The 17,382-nt window shown below is 36.6% G+C and overlaps 1 protein-coding gene and 1 long non-coding RNA gene across 2 annotated transcripts; one reads left to right on the forward strand and one right to left on the reverse strand.

The window, feature by feature from the left end:
* The first annotated feature begins 4,487 nt into the window (after positions 1 to 4,487).
* On the forward strand, positions 4,488 to 11,589 carry LOC117987100 (sorting nexin-4-like). The gene is made up of 10 exons (XM_034974058.2): positions 4,488 to 4,671; positions 4,753 to 4,859; positions 6,861 to 6,999; positions 7,464 to 7,641; positions 8,401 to 8,539; positions 8,811 to 8,938; positions 9,690 to 9,852; positions 10,459 to 10,620; positions 11,192 to 11,306; positions 11,447 to 11,589. The coding sequence occupies exons 1-10, from the start codon at positions 4,594 to 4,596 to the stop codon at positions 11,495 to 11,497; spliced, it is 1,260 nt and encodes a 419-aa protein (XP_034829949.1). The 5' UTR covers positions 4,488 to 4,593; the 3' UTR covers positions 11,498 to 11,589.
* A 4,516-nt stretch (positions 11,590 to 16,105) lies between these two features.
* Positions 16,106 to 17,310, reverse strand: LOC138403059 (uncharacterized). The gene is made up of 2 exons (XR_011237349.1): positions 17,183 to 17,310; positions 16,106 to 16,237 (listed from the first exon to the last, which is right to left on the reverse strand). It is a non-coding gene; the product is annotated as an uncharacterized lncRNA (long non-coding RNA).
* Between the last annotated feature and the right edge of the window lie 72 nt (positions 17,311 to 17,382).

The following is a 17,382-nucleotide window of genomic DNA, read 5'->3' on the forward strand; positions in this document are numbered from 1 at the left end:
GAATGCACCAACTTTTTTCTTGTTGGATACTCCTTCTGTAAATAGTAGCCGTAAACATGTCTTCGGATAGCATCGGCATCAAAGCTATCGATGCCTACGACTGGTTTTGCTCGTTTTCTCTTTTTTGGTGTGTGAAGTTTATTTTCTTCTGTGCCAGTCTCGCCATATTTTTTTTTAGTTATCCGTCTAACAGTTCGTTGTCCAATATTAAGCGCATCAGCTACGCGTTCAACCACTGACGTTATAGGTAAAATTGGCCCTCCATTTTGAGCTTCACGATCGAAATAGTTACGAAGGCGTATTAGGAACTCACGTGTCTGACTATTTAGAACAGTTCTCTGCGTACGTTCGGTCATATCGACGAAATCCACAACAAAGGGCTTGAACAGAGTCCAAATTAACGAGCAAGGGTCAACAGTAATGCAGTATCAATATTTGAAATCCAAAGCCAGGTCAAAACTATATCACAATCGCATTGCACTGACAGTTTATACTTTTCGAAGCAACGTCAATTCGAAACTGCTTTGTTTTGCATTGAGCATTGACGCGAGTTTGCCGGAGGTAGTAGTTGTGCTAGCCAGCGATCCTATGTGACGATCGTATTAGATTCCATTTTTAAAAATTTATTGATATTTTTTTGCGATTTCAGAGGTTTGTCCACATAGTGAAAATTGTTCATATTCACAAGTACATTCACCCCTTAAATGGTGCAAACTGATTTTTCTACACTTGTATACATTTAAGAAATCAATTTAATAAATAAATTTTGAGTCCTAAACCTAAAACTACATTCGATAAAATTTATGAATCTCTGCACATCACTATCGTCAATAAAGTAATACAATTATTTCCTTCAAAGTCGTTATCAATTAATACGGAACTTCATGAGCGGACAAACGTCAAACCGGCCATCATAGCGTGCCGCTAGTTTAAATACAAAAGGCGGGCTTTGAGAAACGAGGAAGCATTCTCTATGCCCTGTTATCTTATGGCAAAATCTTTTTTCCTTACTTTTGCTATTTGAATTTGGTTTTTTTTTTTTTGGAAAACAAACAGCTGTCTAAGTATACATTTTACATAATCTTAACCTCAGTCTAGATTATTCCACTAAGCCAGTAAAGTTTTCACAATAAAGTAGGTAGATTTATAAATTACCTACTAGTTTTAAAATTTTCCGATCGGGTAGAAATACTTTACAATTTTAATTTTGGCTCGCGTACAACAGATAGGAAACGGCTTGCAGCTGCCCATAAAGGGCCAGCTTTACGGACTTTTGTTACGGACTTTGATATAACAAGCTCGTGCCACCTTAATATTATGAAATCAGAAATACATTAGGTACTTACCTAATAGTTAAGAATGTTGGTATTTTATATTTCCCGCATTTCAATTATTATTTAATTAAGTAATTAAATTACGATCACTCTCAGTTCAAAGAACAAGGTGCAAGTGTCAAAGTACTTTGAACCTTTAGACAATCAACCTGTTAAACTCAGAAATATCTCAAGGGCTTTCGAGCACACAGGGGTTTCATTAATATCTTAACAGCAGACACCTGTCAGATCTGTCTGTTACCTGCCCCGAACTTGACTGGGTTTGTTTTTCTCGTCATTAGTAGGTAAGTACATAAAATGTGATAAGGGGAGGAATATTTAAGTAAATAAGTACCTAGGTAATTTTTTAGAATGTTTTCTGGATGAAGGGTTTTCTTAGAACGATTATGCAGTGGGTTTCCATTACATACAGGGTGTACCTTGTACCAGAACGCTAGCAAAAACTTAGCGTTACTACCTACCTAAACACAATCCAATACCAATAACCATTTGCCTCATTTTGTAATTTTAGTGATTTAGAATTTTCAAAACCACAATGTATAGCATGCAAAATTCTGGTCAATGCCCCACCTACGACGTGGTATTGACTCCGAATGGCCTACTTACGCAACGTTCGTAGACTGCTTACAGGGCGACAAGCCTCTTTTGCCACTTGAATGAAATTGACAGGGGGGGCACTGTTGGAGAACAAGGGCTTAGAATATTCAAACAAGAACAAAGGGTACACTTGACGGCAACGTTAGTTCCAATTTTCCCCACGCGCCAAGAAGCCTTGTCGCACTGTACGTTACGTTGTTTAATTAAATAGATCATTAGGTGGCATTAGGCAGTTACATAATGTTATTTATTCACGGCACTCAGGTTTATGTGTTAATGTTTGCTTTGAACACATAATATTTTGTCGGACATCAAAATATATAACTATATTTTGATGTCCGGCATTAATTAGGTAAAGCCAGACAGTGTTTTCGTTTTTTCAGAAGTGTTTAGCGCAATACCAGTAAGTACTTACTTAAATTTATATACATATTATAAAATTCAAAATCCTGACTGACTGACTGACTTATATTATATCAACGCACAGCCTAAACCGCTGGTCCTAGAGACATGAAATTTTGAGGGTGTATTATTTGTAAAGAGCAGGTATCCACTAAGAAAGGATTTTTCGAAATTCCACCCCTAAGTGGGTTAAATAGGGGATGAAAGGTTGTATGAAAGTCCGTAATTTTTCAAGTTATTTGCATGAAAATTGGCAGGTACCTATTTGGGTTTTCGGTCACAAATGAAGAAATACCTGTTTCAGGATTTTTGGAAATTCAACCCCCACCTCGATTTTCTAAATTCCACCCGAGCGAAGCCGGGGCGGGTCAGCTAGTATGTAATGTATTTCCGTCTTACCTATCAAGTTTTGACATATGAGAAATTATGAATGTAGATTGTAGTGTAGGTACCTATGTATATTGTATGTAGGTGTATAGTTCGCGCCAGGTCGAGATGGCAATAGGGGTAGGGACGCGCCACAGCCGCCACACTTCCGCACAGCCCCTGCGCTACCCCGGTGCGAGATAGCGCGGATGACGTGCGTACATTTCGAGGTATAATGGGGCCGATTCTCTTATACACAATCTCTAAACTAAACTAAATTAACTGCAGGTCTAAATCTAGTGCTACCCTTTTCCGCAAGCAACATTATGACAGGGATAGCGATAGATTTAGACGAGTCATTTTAGTTTAGTTTAGAGATTGTGTACAAGAGAATGGGCCCCAATGGCGTTGTTTCGCTCACTCTGGACAGTGTACTGCAGGTCCGTTACATAAAAATTAAAAAGCCTGTCACAGGCCGGCCAAGTCAGTATTACTAATATACTTTACTCTATGCTGGGCATGACCGTAAAAAACCAAAGATGTCCGTCTAAAGCCGCACGCATGGCAACCCTAACGTGGCCCAACGTTCTAAATACAACGTCATAAAACGTGGATAGACGATCCTGCTAACGTATAATACCTACTTCGTGACGTGCGGGGTGTCTCTACATAATTTTTAGGGTTCCGTACCTCAAAAGGAAAAACGGAACCCTTATAGGATCACTTTGTTGTCTGTCTGTCTGTCGGTCTGTCAAGAAACCTTCGGGGTACTTCCCGTAGAATCATGAAATTTGGCAGGTAGGTAGGTCTTATAGCAGATATTAGGGGAAATTTTTTATTTATTTTTTATGTATCATAGTACGTAGGTACTGGGTACTAGGTACTGTTTTTGAATTATCGTGAAAAATGTCGAAAAATGCGACTGTAGTACGGAACCCTCTTTGCGCGAGCCTGACTCGCACTTGACCGGGTTTTTTTCCTACCTATAGCTCTAACATACACCTCTAGTAGGTACATAATTATAACAAATACGTAATATAACTATAAGAAATTAATACTTATTATCAACAAAAATAAATAGAATAATTGCAAAGCTACGATCCCAGTCTTGATAATATTTTCCCAATTAAATCGTTAATTTATTAGCGGAACACGCACGCTTAACTACATCTTTGCGACCCAAAAAACAATCACAATGCTTCCAAATCATATTAATCAGAGATTATATTTCAAACTTTCAGTAAACAGAGGAAAGATTCTGGATTCTCATTTTCACTCAGTCCCTGGGTGAATCATAATAAACGTAAGTAGTTAGTTAGTTAACTAGTAGATAGAGATACAGACCTACTAGGTAGATACTTACACAGTACCTACACATTCTAGTAAATTAACGTCTTATTATTTATAATAATATAAAACTGATAATTATGAGAGTTGAGTTGAGACACATCATGCAGTTTACAAGGAAGATAAAAAATAATCAAAAAATTTCATCAGTATCAAAGTTACCGATAAGGAATTAACTAAATATAACTTGTAAGTTTTTAATTATAGCCGCTAAATAAACAAAGGTAACTAAATCGATTCTCATAATTCAAATGAAGCAATACACGAGACCTTGCACGAGACATTTAAATTATACACATTTAAGTTTATAATCTGTGCATAAGAATACATTTTTGTGCTCTGTGAAAGTAACATAACCTGTTAACTGTCAACTTTCACTCACATTGACAGATGGACAGCTGACACTTGACAGTGACAAATAGGAGTAAGTTCTTAGTTCAATTCAAAATGGCAAATTGCAAAAATTCACAGATTGTAAATTGAAGTTATTATTTTGAATATTTCCATATCTTTTTCTACACAAAACAAAGTATAACTATAGTGAAAAATGTCGGCCGAGGACTCGCCGATAAAATCATCGAGATCTCTAACCAAAATAGAGACTGTGGAGGACTTTGAGAACCAAGTACCTACTTTATTTGTTGTTTTCCCACCGCCTACTTTTGTTCTTACTTCCCATTAACAAAAATTGAATGTTTTCTTTTAGGATACGCTATTAAAACATGTTGATATATCGATTGTGGAGTCGGAGAAGCGAGCTAACGGCACGTTGCATGTGCGAGACCATTACACTGTTTACTTGATTGATTTGAAGTAAGACATTTTTCTTGTTCCTTAACTAGACTGACTGCACTGTCTTAACCATCGCGTGAGTGATAGTTGTTCGGGCTACTATTTTATATTCTATGACAATCTAGCCCTTGACTAATATAATATTGTTAGGCCAATCTGCAAGTGGTATGTCACAGTTTACCAAATAAATTCCTCAAGTAAATAACGTACCCCAACCTGTAGCCTCCCACCAGCACAGACTTGAGCTAATTCGAAAATTAATCTTTTGATGCAATTTGGTAAATAAATCTACACTTCATGATGATGGTATAACTCATGTTTTTTTCTCTTAATCTCTGAGATACTACTAACACCCATATTCACAATCATTACTATAACGTCTCACAGTGCACTGAGTGTACATTCCACTAATCAGATGACTGTGTCACAAAAATTTCCAATAATCTGATTGGTGGAATCCACACTGTTCAAGCGCACTGTAAGATCTCAAAGTATTGATGGTGTATACAGGTGTTAGTATGCCCAAGTAGGGTTGCCAGGCGTCCTGATAAAGATACATAGGTAGGCTTTTTGATTGTGTGTCCGGCCAACATACACGGTGTCCGGCTTGTCCGGCTTTTGTTAGGCTTTTTACATTTCGCAAACGAGAGTATAGTCGACGCATTTTAAACTGAGTCGTCGAGTTATCGAAACAGACATAACTCAACGACTCAGTTTAAAATGCGTCGACTATAGTAACTGTACAGACAGCATTAAACTACTTACCTACAAAAAGAGAAATTAGAGCATTACTCATTATTCAGTGAGACTAATTAGTGTATTGTCTCGTTAAGAAGCCAAATGGTTGAATTTTGTTACTAAAATTGCATGGTTATCGTAATAATTAATGCTTAGACGCGTAAAAAGCATAAATTAATTTAATTACAAGGGACATTTCTTTTATTTTCGAGTTTTTTACATAGAGAGTATCAATAAAATTAATTAATGACCAGTTTGTCAGAGGACGGCCACAGAGGAGATGGGAGGATGACCTGCCAAAGGGTTGGCGCGGACTAGCGTTAGATAGGAAAAAATGGAGAGGTCTAGAGGAGGCCTATGTCCAAAGACGACAACCTGAACTGTAAATTGCTGGTGTTACTAATTATTTTTTTTAGAATAAATTATGTAGGATAGGATAATTAAATAATAGGAAATAGTTAGTAATATAAGATGTATAACTAGTGTATCAGTGAATAAAGGCTATTTTATTTATTTTATTTCTCATGGATTTTAGGAGTTTAGTCTATATTTCAAATGCAAATATTATAAACCGGAGGGCTGGCAGTTACCTCGCTCAGCATATTAGTCTGGCCATTCAACGAGGTAACGCTGCCAGTGTTCTGGGCACCCTGCCTCGTTGCGCTGGTTTAGATGATATTTTCGATCTGTAATTTTTACGTTCAATTGCTTAGGATAGGTAATAAATTAAATTATTTTTCAGTAAAAATATTATAATTCACATAACCATGATTAACATAATGTTATTATAGAATGTTAATATTATTATAGAATACATATTATATTAAAACTTTAAATTTTGTGTGTAGGTTTTCTCTCTTCTCTCTTACGTAGACCACACTAAGAAAGGGTTTTAATAAATTTCAACTGTCAATTACTGTCATCTTATTGCAAGTTGTAACACACCCCCTGCCTTACAAGCTGTCTCAGTCCTATTATTATAGGATATATTTTTTACATAGTTAAACTAGGTTATGTTCGCGACTTTGTCTGCGTGGACTACGCAAATTTCAAACCACTATTTCACACCCTTAGGGGTTGAATTTTCAAAAATCCTTTCTTAGCATATGCCTACGTCATAATAGCTAATCTGCATGCCAAATTTCAGCCCAATCCGTACAGTAGTTTGAGCTGTGCGTTGATAGATCAGTCAGTCAGTCAGTCACCTTTCCTTTTATAAATTTAAGATAATAAGTAATTTGGTTCTTCAGTAGTGTTATACTATAACAAAATTGTTAATTTCAGGGTAACAGATCCAGATTACAAGATTGTTCAGTCAAAGATAAGTACAATATGGAGACGGTACACAGAGTTTGAACAGATTCACGACTACCTGCAAGTCACATATCCACATGTTGTCATTCCACCACTGCCTGAGAAAAGAGTAATTATGATTTTATTTTTTATTATTTTACTAGCTGATACCTGCAACTTCGTACGCGTGGATTTAGGTTTTTAAAAATCCCGTGGGAACTCTTTGAATCGCTCGTGGTTATAAGTGCTTAGCTGATGATTATGTACTTTTAATGTATATGGGGGATAATAATCTTTTGTAAGTCTAACTAAGTTATAAAGGTTCTTATAATATGAAAATTTACCTATACCTGAACAAAATAATATGAAAAAATTCAAATTGAGCCGTCTGGAAACTCGCACCGCAAACTAACTTGGGCCGGCTCTGATTGTTTACTTGTTTGTAACTATTAAAGTTGACCCTTATAACTGTACCATTAGCCAAGACCCTCAAAAACATTTTTTGATCTTGATGTTGGCTCTCAACTTTTTCTATTCTGTCTTAGTGAGCCTTCTCACTGAAACTGTATTCCTACAGTAATTGGTATTTTCTAGGTACTATATGGATGGCGTAAATCAGACACCACTGATCCAGAGTTTGTAGAGAGACGCCGAGCCGGACTGGAGAACTTCCTGCTTCGAGTGGCGTGTCACCCGCGGCTGTGCTTCGACGATCAGTTCATCAACTTTCTGCAGCAGGAACACGGCTGGAGGGAGACCATCACTGACAGTGGTAAGTTTAGATAAAAAGAGCCTCAGTCGATCTTCAGAGGTGATTTAGGACTTGGCGTTGGCCAAGTTGGCGTAGTATGTTGATACTACAGTACGCGGCAGACAATAATGTACATCAGCCTTTAGAATGACATTTCGGCTTTGTAAAACGTTGTCTCTGTCACTCATACCTATATGATGTTTTGTATGTCTCAACGACAGAGACAATGCTCTACAAATCCGCTATCTCATTCTAAAGATAGATGTATATTATTTTCGGCCGCGTAATGTACATGAGGGACGAGGGTAGGCAGAAAATATTAATACACTGGAATCTTGAATGTGTGACAAAGCATGTTTAGAAGAATTAGGCTTGAAGATCTTCCAATCGGAGCGCATTTGAGCTTCAGCATGCCAAAACTATACTGGTATACACGAATTGTGCCGCTTCTTAAAGATTTCATCCCTAAAGTGGTATCAATCCCGGCTGTACTCACGTGTCTAGTCGACGTTAGCCCGACTAGTTTCGAACCCATCCGGGGTCCTTTTTCAAGGGAGTCAGTTCGCGCACGCGCCGCGGCTGTGACTGCGGGCCGCGCGCGCCGCCGCCCGTAGAGCCCGCTACTACCGTACCGAAGCCGTACCGTACCGTATAATGGAAATCATTCACGGTAGTTTAAACGCTAAAATCCCTAAAGTGCCCTTCGCATTTTCAATAGGGGTAGTGAGGAAATTATTTACGAAATCAGTTGTTTAAATGACGATTTTTTATTAATTGCAGGATATTTGCTTCAAGCAGAAAACAAACTAAAGTCACTGTCAGTGTCAATCAGACTGAAGAAACCTGATCCGGAGATCGAAGGCGTCAAAAACTATGGAAAACAGCTAGAAACCAATTTAGGAAATTTTCTATACACAAGGTTCCCTTTCCTCCAATCTCTTAGCATAAATTATATTCAAGGTTGAACATGGTGACATACTGATTTTTAGCTCTGGGAAATACATCTTAAATACTCAAAAAATAAAGTTTTAATTGCAATCAATAAAAGGTTTAAGTTTGAATAAGACATGGTAAAATAATTCCATGATTGAACTTGCCAATAAAAATTGAAAAATTTCTCAAAAAATAGAGTTTTTTTAAAATAAAGAAATGGCCTAGTTTGTTTTTCTCAGAACAATTATATGTTTCAGATCCAAAATCATAGAGAAAAATTATGCGCTATGTAAATTGCACGCCAACTATGGAAAACTATTTAGTGAATGGAGCGTCATTGAGAAGGAAATGGGTGATGGATTACAAAAAGCGGGACATTACTTTGGTAAGAACTTTATAAATTACAAGCTGATGCCCCGAATTCGTCTGCGTGGACTTATGTTTTTAAAAATCAAAATATGTGGCAAAAATTGGAACTAACGCCGCCATCTTGTGAAGTGTCACGATATCTCCCATATGCGGTGTTGCTAAGAAAAAATCTGAAATTTAATGTTTTTGTTAACATAACATCACGATATATCCTGATAATATATACAGCATAAATGTGTCTGCATCTTATAGCTATATTTAGCACTAGGTAAATATAGTATTTGAGCAGGTAAACATGATAAGTTGCAAGTCTATGGCCTATAAATGCTTTTTTATTATTCTTTCTCGATTTTGAAACAGGGACGGTTTTCCCAATTTCTCATACAATTAAAATTAGATAAAACTTACTCGATTTTCGACATTGACATTTTCAATATATGCCGTTAAATTGAGGAGATTTTATTTGCTGGCAGCCTTTGTTCGACAACTACCCTCCTGTCAATGTCATTCAAGTGCCAAAAGAGCCTTGTCGTATTGTATTTACAGTGCGACAAGGCTCTCTTGGCACTTAAATGACATTGACAGGGGGGCGCTATTGGAGAACAAAGGCTTGGAATATTCAAACAAGAACAAAATAGACACTTGACGACAACGTTAGTTCCGATTTTCGCCACGCGCCAAGATAGCCTTGTCGCACTGTATTCGCTTTGCTTGCCTTCGCTACTTGGTGTACAGGGCCTTACATTGTGAGGTATGTTGTTCGACAGATTCAATAGCGGATTCCATAGAATCGGTGGCAGAAGATGAGGAACAGTTAGCGGACCAACTCAAAGAGTATTTGTTCTACGCGGCCGCCTTGCAACAGCTCTGCGCTAACCATGAGGCATTGCAGAGAGCGTTAGAAAATGCACATGATGCACTAAACAATCGGTTAGTGTGTACCAATACCAACATCATTTAGTTTAATGTCTATGATCGTCATGTCATCAATCGATAGATTTCCATATGCAACAGTCTTGCGCCGCCTGGATCCAGCGGTTCAATGCGGCTTGTTTTATGTCGTCCATCAAAACGTGCGCTTTTTAGAGCGAGATTGCTATTTCAGCGCATTCTTGGGATGTTAACAATTACTCTAGTTCTTTTTCAAATCTCCTCATTTCTGATTTGAACATATCGAGTGAAGGCTCTACGTAGAGAAACTATGAGTATAGAGCTCTGCCTATCGCCCGCTGAGTGACTCTGAGCTTTCTTATGAGGTCCATAGTTAGACCATGACCATGTTTCGGATCCTTGAGACATACAGTTTAGGTCCCACAAATTGCTAATGCGCGTGGCCGCCATTTTAGTGACGTCAGCACTAGACTGAAGTTTCGAGCAGATGGTATATTTTTACTTAAATATACGGCAAAATGACATCATTCCGATGTAAATGAGGCATGGTTCTAGCGCAATAGCAATTTGCGGGACTTATAGGAATTTTTTCGTGTGTTCCAAGAAAAGCTTGATAGAATTTTTTAAATTTTTGTGTGTGAACAGAATATCAGAACGCAACAGGGCCGCGGCGGGCAAGTCCGGCATAATGTCGCGTATCTTCGGCACCACCGACCCGGATATAGTGCGGGATCAGAGCACGCGCGCGCTCGATGCCAAGATCATCGCGGACAGAGAGGCCATCGAGAAGGCCAAGAGAGATCTAGAGTGAGTAGACTACACTTAGAACATAGAGGAGATAGATGTGTGTGTGTACAGCCTTGGACTCGTATTCAATAGTATTGAAATATCTCTTCACAAACGCACACATACACACAAACATTTTAAGCTTGAACTAGTTTAGTAAAGACCTGACACAGGCTACTTTTTGTCGCGGAATTTTTTTAAATCCTACATCCACGCTGATAAAATCACCGTTATCAACTACAGTAATAAATCCATCTCATGTTATAATTGCGAAAGTGTGTCAGTCTGTATGTTCGCTTTTCACGGCCCAACCCTCTAACCGATTTTGACGAAATTTGGTACAGAGATAGCTTGCATACCGGAGAGGACATGGCTACTTTCATCCCGCAAACTGTCTGTCTGTCTGCTAGCCTTTCACGGCTCATCCGTTCAACCGATTTTGACGAAATTTGGTACAGATAACTTCCATCCCGGGTACGGACATGGCTACTTTTTATCCCGGAAAATCAAATAGTTCCCACGTGATTTTTAAAAACCTAACCCCACGCGGACGAAGTCAAGGGCATCATCTAAAAAAAAATTCTTGTTACAGAGACTTCACAAAAAAGACATCAGTAGAGATTGAATATTTCCAGAAACAAAAAGACAAGGACTTGCACGAATCACTCGTCGGTTTTATTACTCTACAAGTCAAGGCGGCGAAAAAGGTAATTTTGAAAATGTTTTCTCGATCGATGCTGTCTGTTTCTGCTGTCCTTTTCATATTACATTAGTAAGAAGAGGATGCGAATACTCTAAAATTTAGTTGTGCTCAGAATCAGTACCATTATCACTCATATCGTTTCAGAACTTGCAAGCCTGGACACAAATCAAAGAATGCCTGCAAAACATGCCCTGAGCTGCCACACACCACGGCTGAACACCAAATTACCTGCAAATTACATATATTATGTATTAACACCATTGATATACAAAACCCTAGATACTATACAGTCTACCATAAAAAGTGTACCAAAAAATAACCCAAGGGCCACGGCTGTAAGCGATATTCGTTGAGCCTATTAGTTTGTCGTCAGTTGCAGTTTTTCGTAGCCTAATTTGTTAATTTTTAGGGTTCCGTACCTCAAAAGGAAAAACTGAACCCTTATAGGATCACTTTGTTGTCTGTCTGTCTGTCGGTCTGTCAAGAAACCTACAGGGTACTTCCCGTTGACCTAGAATCATGAAATTTGGCATTTGGCAGATTTTAGGTAGGTCTTATAGCAGACATTAGGGGAAAAATCTGAAAACCGTGAATTTAGGCTTACATCACACAAAAAAATTAAATTGTGGTCATGAACTAATATTAGTATTTTCAATTTTCGAAGTAAGATATCTATATCAAGTGGGGTATCATATGAAAGGGCTTCACCTGTGCATTCTAAAATAGATTTTTATTTATTTTTAAGCATCATAGTTTTTGAGTTATGGTGCAAAATTTTAGTTCTTGTTGATTGTCACAATACATTAAAGCCAAGTGCCAAGTGCCAAGCCATATATAGGGTAAGTGCTAAAATTCAACATTATTTCTGAAGATTTTTTAATCAATTTTTTTACTTAAAAAATCGGTTGCAATGAAGATTCAGATAGGTACATCTGATAAAAAATCTGTTTTAAGATTTAGGGCGTTTGTGCACTCATCCGTGATTTTACGGATCCGTAAAAAAATACGAATCGAATTAACGGATTTGTATGACGGCCACTTCGGAAAATCACGGGTACGAACCAAACACGGATAAGTGCACAAACGCCCTATGGCAAATTGATATTTTCATGTTGTAGTATGCGAATATAGCCAATAAAATCAGTTTATAGATTTTTTTTTTGCAAAACCGACAGACTTCGGTCATGACCATATTAACATACTGTGCAAGAAAACAATTAAATACTTTTACGAGGTACATTTTTAAGAAACTGTATCTTTGGCTTTTTATATCAATGATAAACCTACTAGATAAGGGCATCTAATACTTTTATATTATCACCATTTTGAATAGATACTATATTCAATATTATTGAATTTTTAAAATCTTTCGTTTCCTTTTGGCTATATTGTTGTTAAGTAGAATCATGAACAAAGAAATATTGAAGCTTTATTGGGGCTAAGATGGCGCTAGGAGTGACGACATATCCGTTCGAATAAATAAACTGGCGAGTAATAGATATAGGCTATTAGATGTTACGCAAAATTCCATGATATCCATGTATTTTACGAGCGGTCAGTGGGGAAAATATAGAAATTATCTGACCCGACCCGGCTTCACTCGAGTGGAATTTTTGAAAACGGTTAGGGGTGGAATTTCCAAAAATCATCCCATTCCAAATTTATTGTTCGCCAGTTTAATTGGGCAGCTATATTTGTTACCTTACAGTATTACCAACTGCCCCCCGATTGTGTAAGAATAACCATTTATTTTATTTTTATTTTATTTTTTTATTTTTTTATTAGATATGCCAACGATAAATTGTAACAACATTCACAAATATTAAAAACATGTCACAAACAATTCCAGTCCTACTACAATCATCAATTATAGACATATACAGCATTACGTAAGTTTCATCGCTATCGCAATCGTCAAGAAATTCTGCCCTTTGATTGGTTGATTCGCTGTTTACATGTTTTCACAGCCAATCAAAGGGCAGAATTTCTTGACAATTGCGATAGCGATGAAATGGTTATTCTTACACAATAGGCTACTTGACAATTTTTTTAAGTTGGTCTTAAATGGTTAATATTTGTCCTATTATATCAAAAAAATTAACACTATATTTTTTTGCGCCCTAAAAACCGTAAAACTTTAATTTAAAAAAATATTTTTCTTAGACAGGTGAAAACACTGTCGGCCATGTTTGGCCGATAGATTATCTGTGCTCTGACGTCATGCATTTGTAAACAACAGTATAACCACAGGGTTATACTGTTGTTTACAAATGCATGACGTCAGAGCACAGATAATCTATCGGCCAAACATGGCCGACAGTGTTTTCACCTGTCTAAGAAAAATATTTTTTTAAATTAAAGTTTTACGGTTTTTAGGGCGCAAAAAAATATAGTGTTAATTTTTTTGATATAATAGGACAAATATTAACCATTTAAGACCAACTTAAAAAAATTGTCAAGTAGCCTATTGGGGGGCTGATTTCATAATTAGTACCGAGCCAATCAGAGGCTGTGCTTAGTATGCGTTGATGTTGATATAATTCGACATCGAAACATAGTAACATAAGAATAAAATAGACCTAAAGTTTCTTGGTTGAAAATTGAAAATTGAGTACCACCAATTTTAATTTCACAACTTTTCCTCTTGGAGCGGTAGCTGTAGAAGTACGGATAAACTTGAGCTTTAAACCAAGTTTCTTAAGGTCTATTTTACTTTAAAGCTGAAGTGTGTGAATTTTATCAATAGGGATGATGACCACTAGTCGAATCAGCAACTTTTTATCAAACGTCAAAACGCTTTCTCAGTATGGGAGCTTGTATGAAATACATAGATGTGACGTCATAAATATTTGACGTACATTTTTAGTTAGATCGATAGTTTAAAATGGTTAGCAAACTTAAAACTAAGAGCGGACGTGGATTTTAAGAATTTTGGAAGACCCTTTATTTATTGATTCCTAAGAAATAATTTATTTTTTCCCAATAATTATTGTGAGATGTAAAATTAGATTCACGATCACTGCTAGCGACATCTTTCTTTTATTTAATAGAACCAGTCCTTTTAGTATACCTATACTGTACAGTTTAAAGTGTAAATTTTTATATTATAAAAACTATTTAAATATAAAATATTTTGTTTCTTTTGTACCTATTTTAGTTTTATATTTACCTTCGAATCTGGATAAAGTTATTTTACATTTATGAAATAAAATTAATTCAGAGACATCAGAAAACAAATTAATTTCATATTCTTTAGCTAGTTTAGTAAAATATCAAATCAAATCAAAATAATATCTTTCATTCAATTAAACTTTTACAAATACTTTTGAATCGTCAAATGCATAAATCACTGGTTCAGAATACCTTTCCTACCGAGAAGAACCAGCAAGAAACTCGGCGATTGCTCTTAAAGATTTGATATGTACTATATTAATTATGCCATATGTATAAAGGTAAAAGTAAATTGCAGTCCCGCGGATTACTGGAACGAATAATAATATTTACATTGTAAAATTGGATTTAATGATATTCAAATTGGATTTTTAATTTAATTTGTGCCAAAAACATCCATACTAATATTATAAATGCGAAAGTGTGTCTGTCTGTCTGTCTGTCTGTCCGTCTATCTGTCTGTCTGCTAGCTTTTCACGGCCCAACAGTTCAATCGATTTTGATGAAATTTGGTACAGGGTTAGCTTACATCCCGGGGGGACATAGGCTTTATCATGAAAAATTAAAGAGTATACGGGATTTTTAAAAAACCTAAATCCATGCGGACGAAGTCGCGGGCATCATCTAGTTTACAATAATGAGAAAAAGAGAGTAAAAGTGGACAGGAAAGCACTTATCTCTATGGGAGATCTCTACGAGTGACCCTTGGCAGTGCGAGAGGTTGTAGTAGTAGAGGGAGTAGAATAGGTACAAAAAGAAGATAGAAAGTTATTCATGGAAAGAATATAATAGATTTTTCTTCCATACTACGACGTGGGACCACACGATATATCTCCAGTTGTGAGAATAAAAAATGTATAGGTTTCTATTCTAAAATTAATAAGTAGATATATTAAGCTTATGACATTTGCAACGGTCACACGATATTAACTTAATCGCCTACCACCTGCTTCTATATTGATCTCATATATCACAAACTAAAGGCTGACCCACCGGCTTTATCATTAGAAAGAGTTCGCCGCACTTGGACATGAACCTATGAAGGGCGTACTACATGATCCTCCGGCTTCCTCATCCATCACTTCTCGCCATTTTTTAAAGCCATTAATTAGGTCCTTCGATAAAAAATTAAAATGTGTTTACGAAAAATAATTTACTAAATCACGTATAGATGGCGCAGTCCGTCATTAACTTGCAGTGTTCTACGTGTTCTATATAAAGTGTTAGGTATGTCTTGTACGATGGTACGAAACACAGACCAATAACATATAGGATACAGACCACCAACTCCATAGACGATGTTTGTTTCAGTAGTAAGGGGAAGTGGGAGGCAAGGAATTTATATAACAAATTGTCATTGTTGTAGTGATCGTCTGTCTCACATTTTATTGGTTTTTACTATGAGAATCCACAGGACCATCTCTTTCTAACTTTATATAATATATAGCAATTATATGCCCGGATTGTCGTAAATTAGGGACGACGTGACAGCAGGAAAACCGTAACTTTTTAGTGATGTCCTTTTTACAGATTTTAACGGTTTTGCTATTAATTACCGATTTTCAGTATTTATCGGTAATCCTACTAATAATTTATTTAGAAATTTAGTTTTTCAAAAAAAAATCAATCAAATTTATCAAAATATAAAAACTTTATTTAGAATAGACAATAACCATGTTCCAGTTGTAATTGACGATAAGTGTTCATCTGTATTCTTAAGCTGTGGGCCACATCTCTGCTGAAGACTTGCGCAGCAAGTTTCACCTGTAATGCATGGTTATTTTTTTATAGATAATTATGTTAATAAACTAAATTTGATAATGCAATTTAGATTTAAAGTAGACATTGGGTTTAAAATATAATTAAAGAATTTAAATGAGTAGTTTGGAAATTCATTAGGATTCAAATTTTTATTCAAAAAATTATCTTTTATGCTCATAATTATACTATCCTAAACCTAATTATCCTAATCCTAATGTTAATATTATAAACTAGCCGATGCCCGCGACTTCGTACGCGTGGATTTAGGTGTTTAAGAATCCTGTGGAAACTCTTCAATTTTCCGGGATAAAAAGTAGCCTATGTCCTTCCCCGGGATGCGAGCTATCTCTGTACCAAATTTCGTCAAATCGGTTGAACGGTTGAGCCGTGAAAAGCTAGCAGACAGACAGACAGACACACTTTCACATTTATAATATTAGTATGGATGTGAAAGTGTGGATGTTTGGATGTTTGTTACTCAATCACACAAAAACAGCTGAACGGATTTGGATGAAATTTGGAATGGAGATAGATTATACCCTGAATTAACATATAGGCTGCTTTTTATCCCGGAAAATCAAAGAGTTCCCGCGGGATTTTGAAAAATGAAAATCCACGCAGTCGCTGGCATCACCTAGTATGCTCATAATTATCTTCGTCACTATTGGGCGCCGACCCTGGTTATTGGTACTTCTTGTTTTTATGGTGTCTATGTGATCACGTGATGAGATTTTTGTACGCTGAAACTTAAAATTGACCAACAACAAGGTCTACAACCCATAGTTTCAGAGACAGTGCTTTCAAAAACGTGATAACATAGACACCACGAAAACAAGAAGTTTTAGTACCAATAACTAAGGTCTGCGCACCATAGTTTTATTGGATTTTTTCCATGGCAAGGACATTATCACAAAGCTATTGTTACAAAACAAATGTTCAGTTACTTGCCTTCAACTTGTCATATCAATTTGGTTTCACATGCTTGTCTGTTAATTTGGTAGACCATCCAACACCTGCCACACCATCAACAGCAAACAGCTTCTCGATGTAGTCCCACTGAGCACGCTGACTCCCGATAAGCAAGTCCTTCTTCTGAAAATTATTGTGGAAACATTTGAGTAAATGTGGGACATCATATATATGATATA

Source organism: Maniola hyperantus, chromosome 12 (genome assembly GCF_902806685.2).
Source record: "Maniola hyperantus chromosome 12, iAphHyp1.2, whole genome shotgun sequence".
Lineage (NCBI taxonomy): Eukaryota > Metazoa > Arthropoda > Insecta > Lepidoptera > Nymphalidae > Maniola > Maniola hyperantus.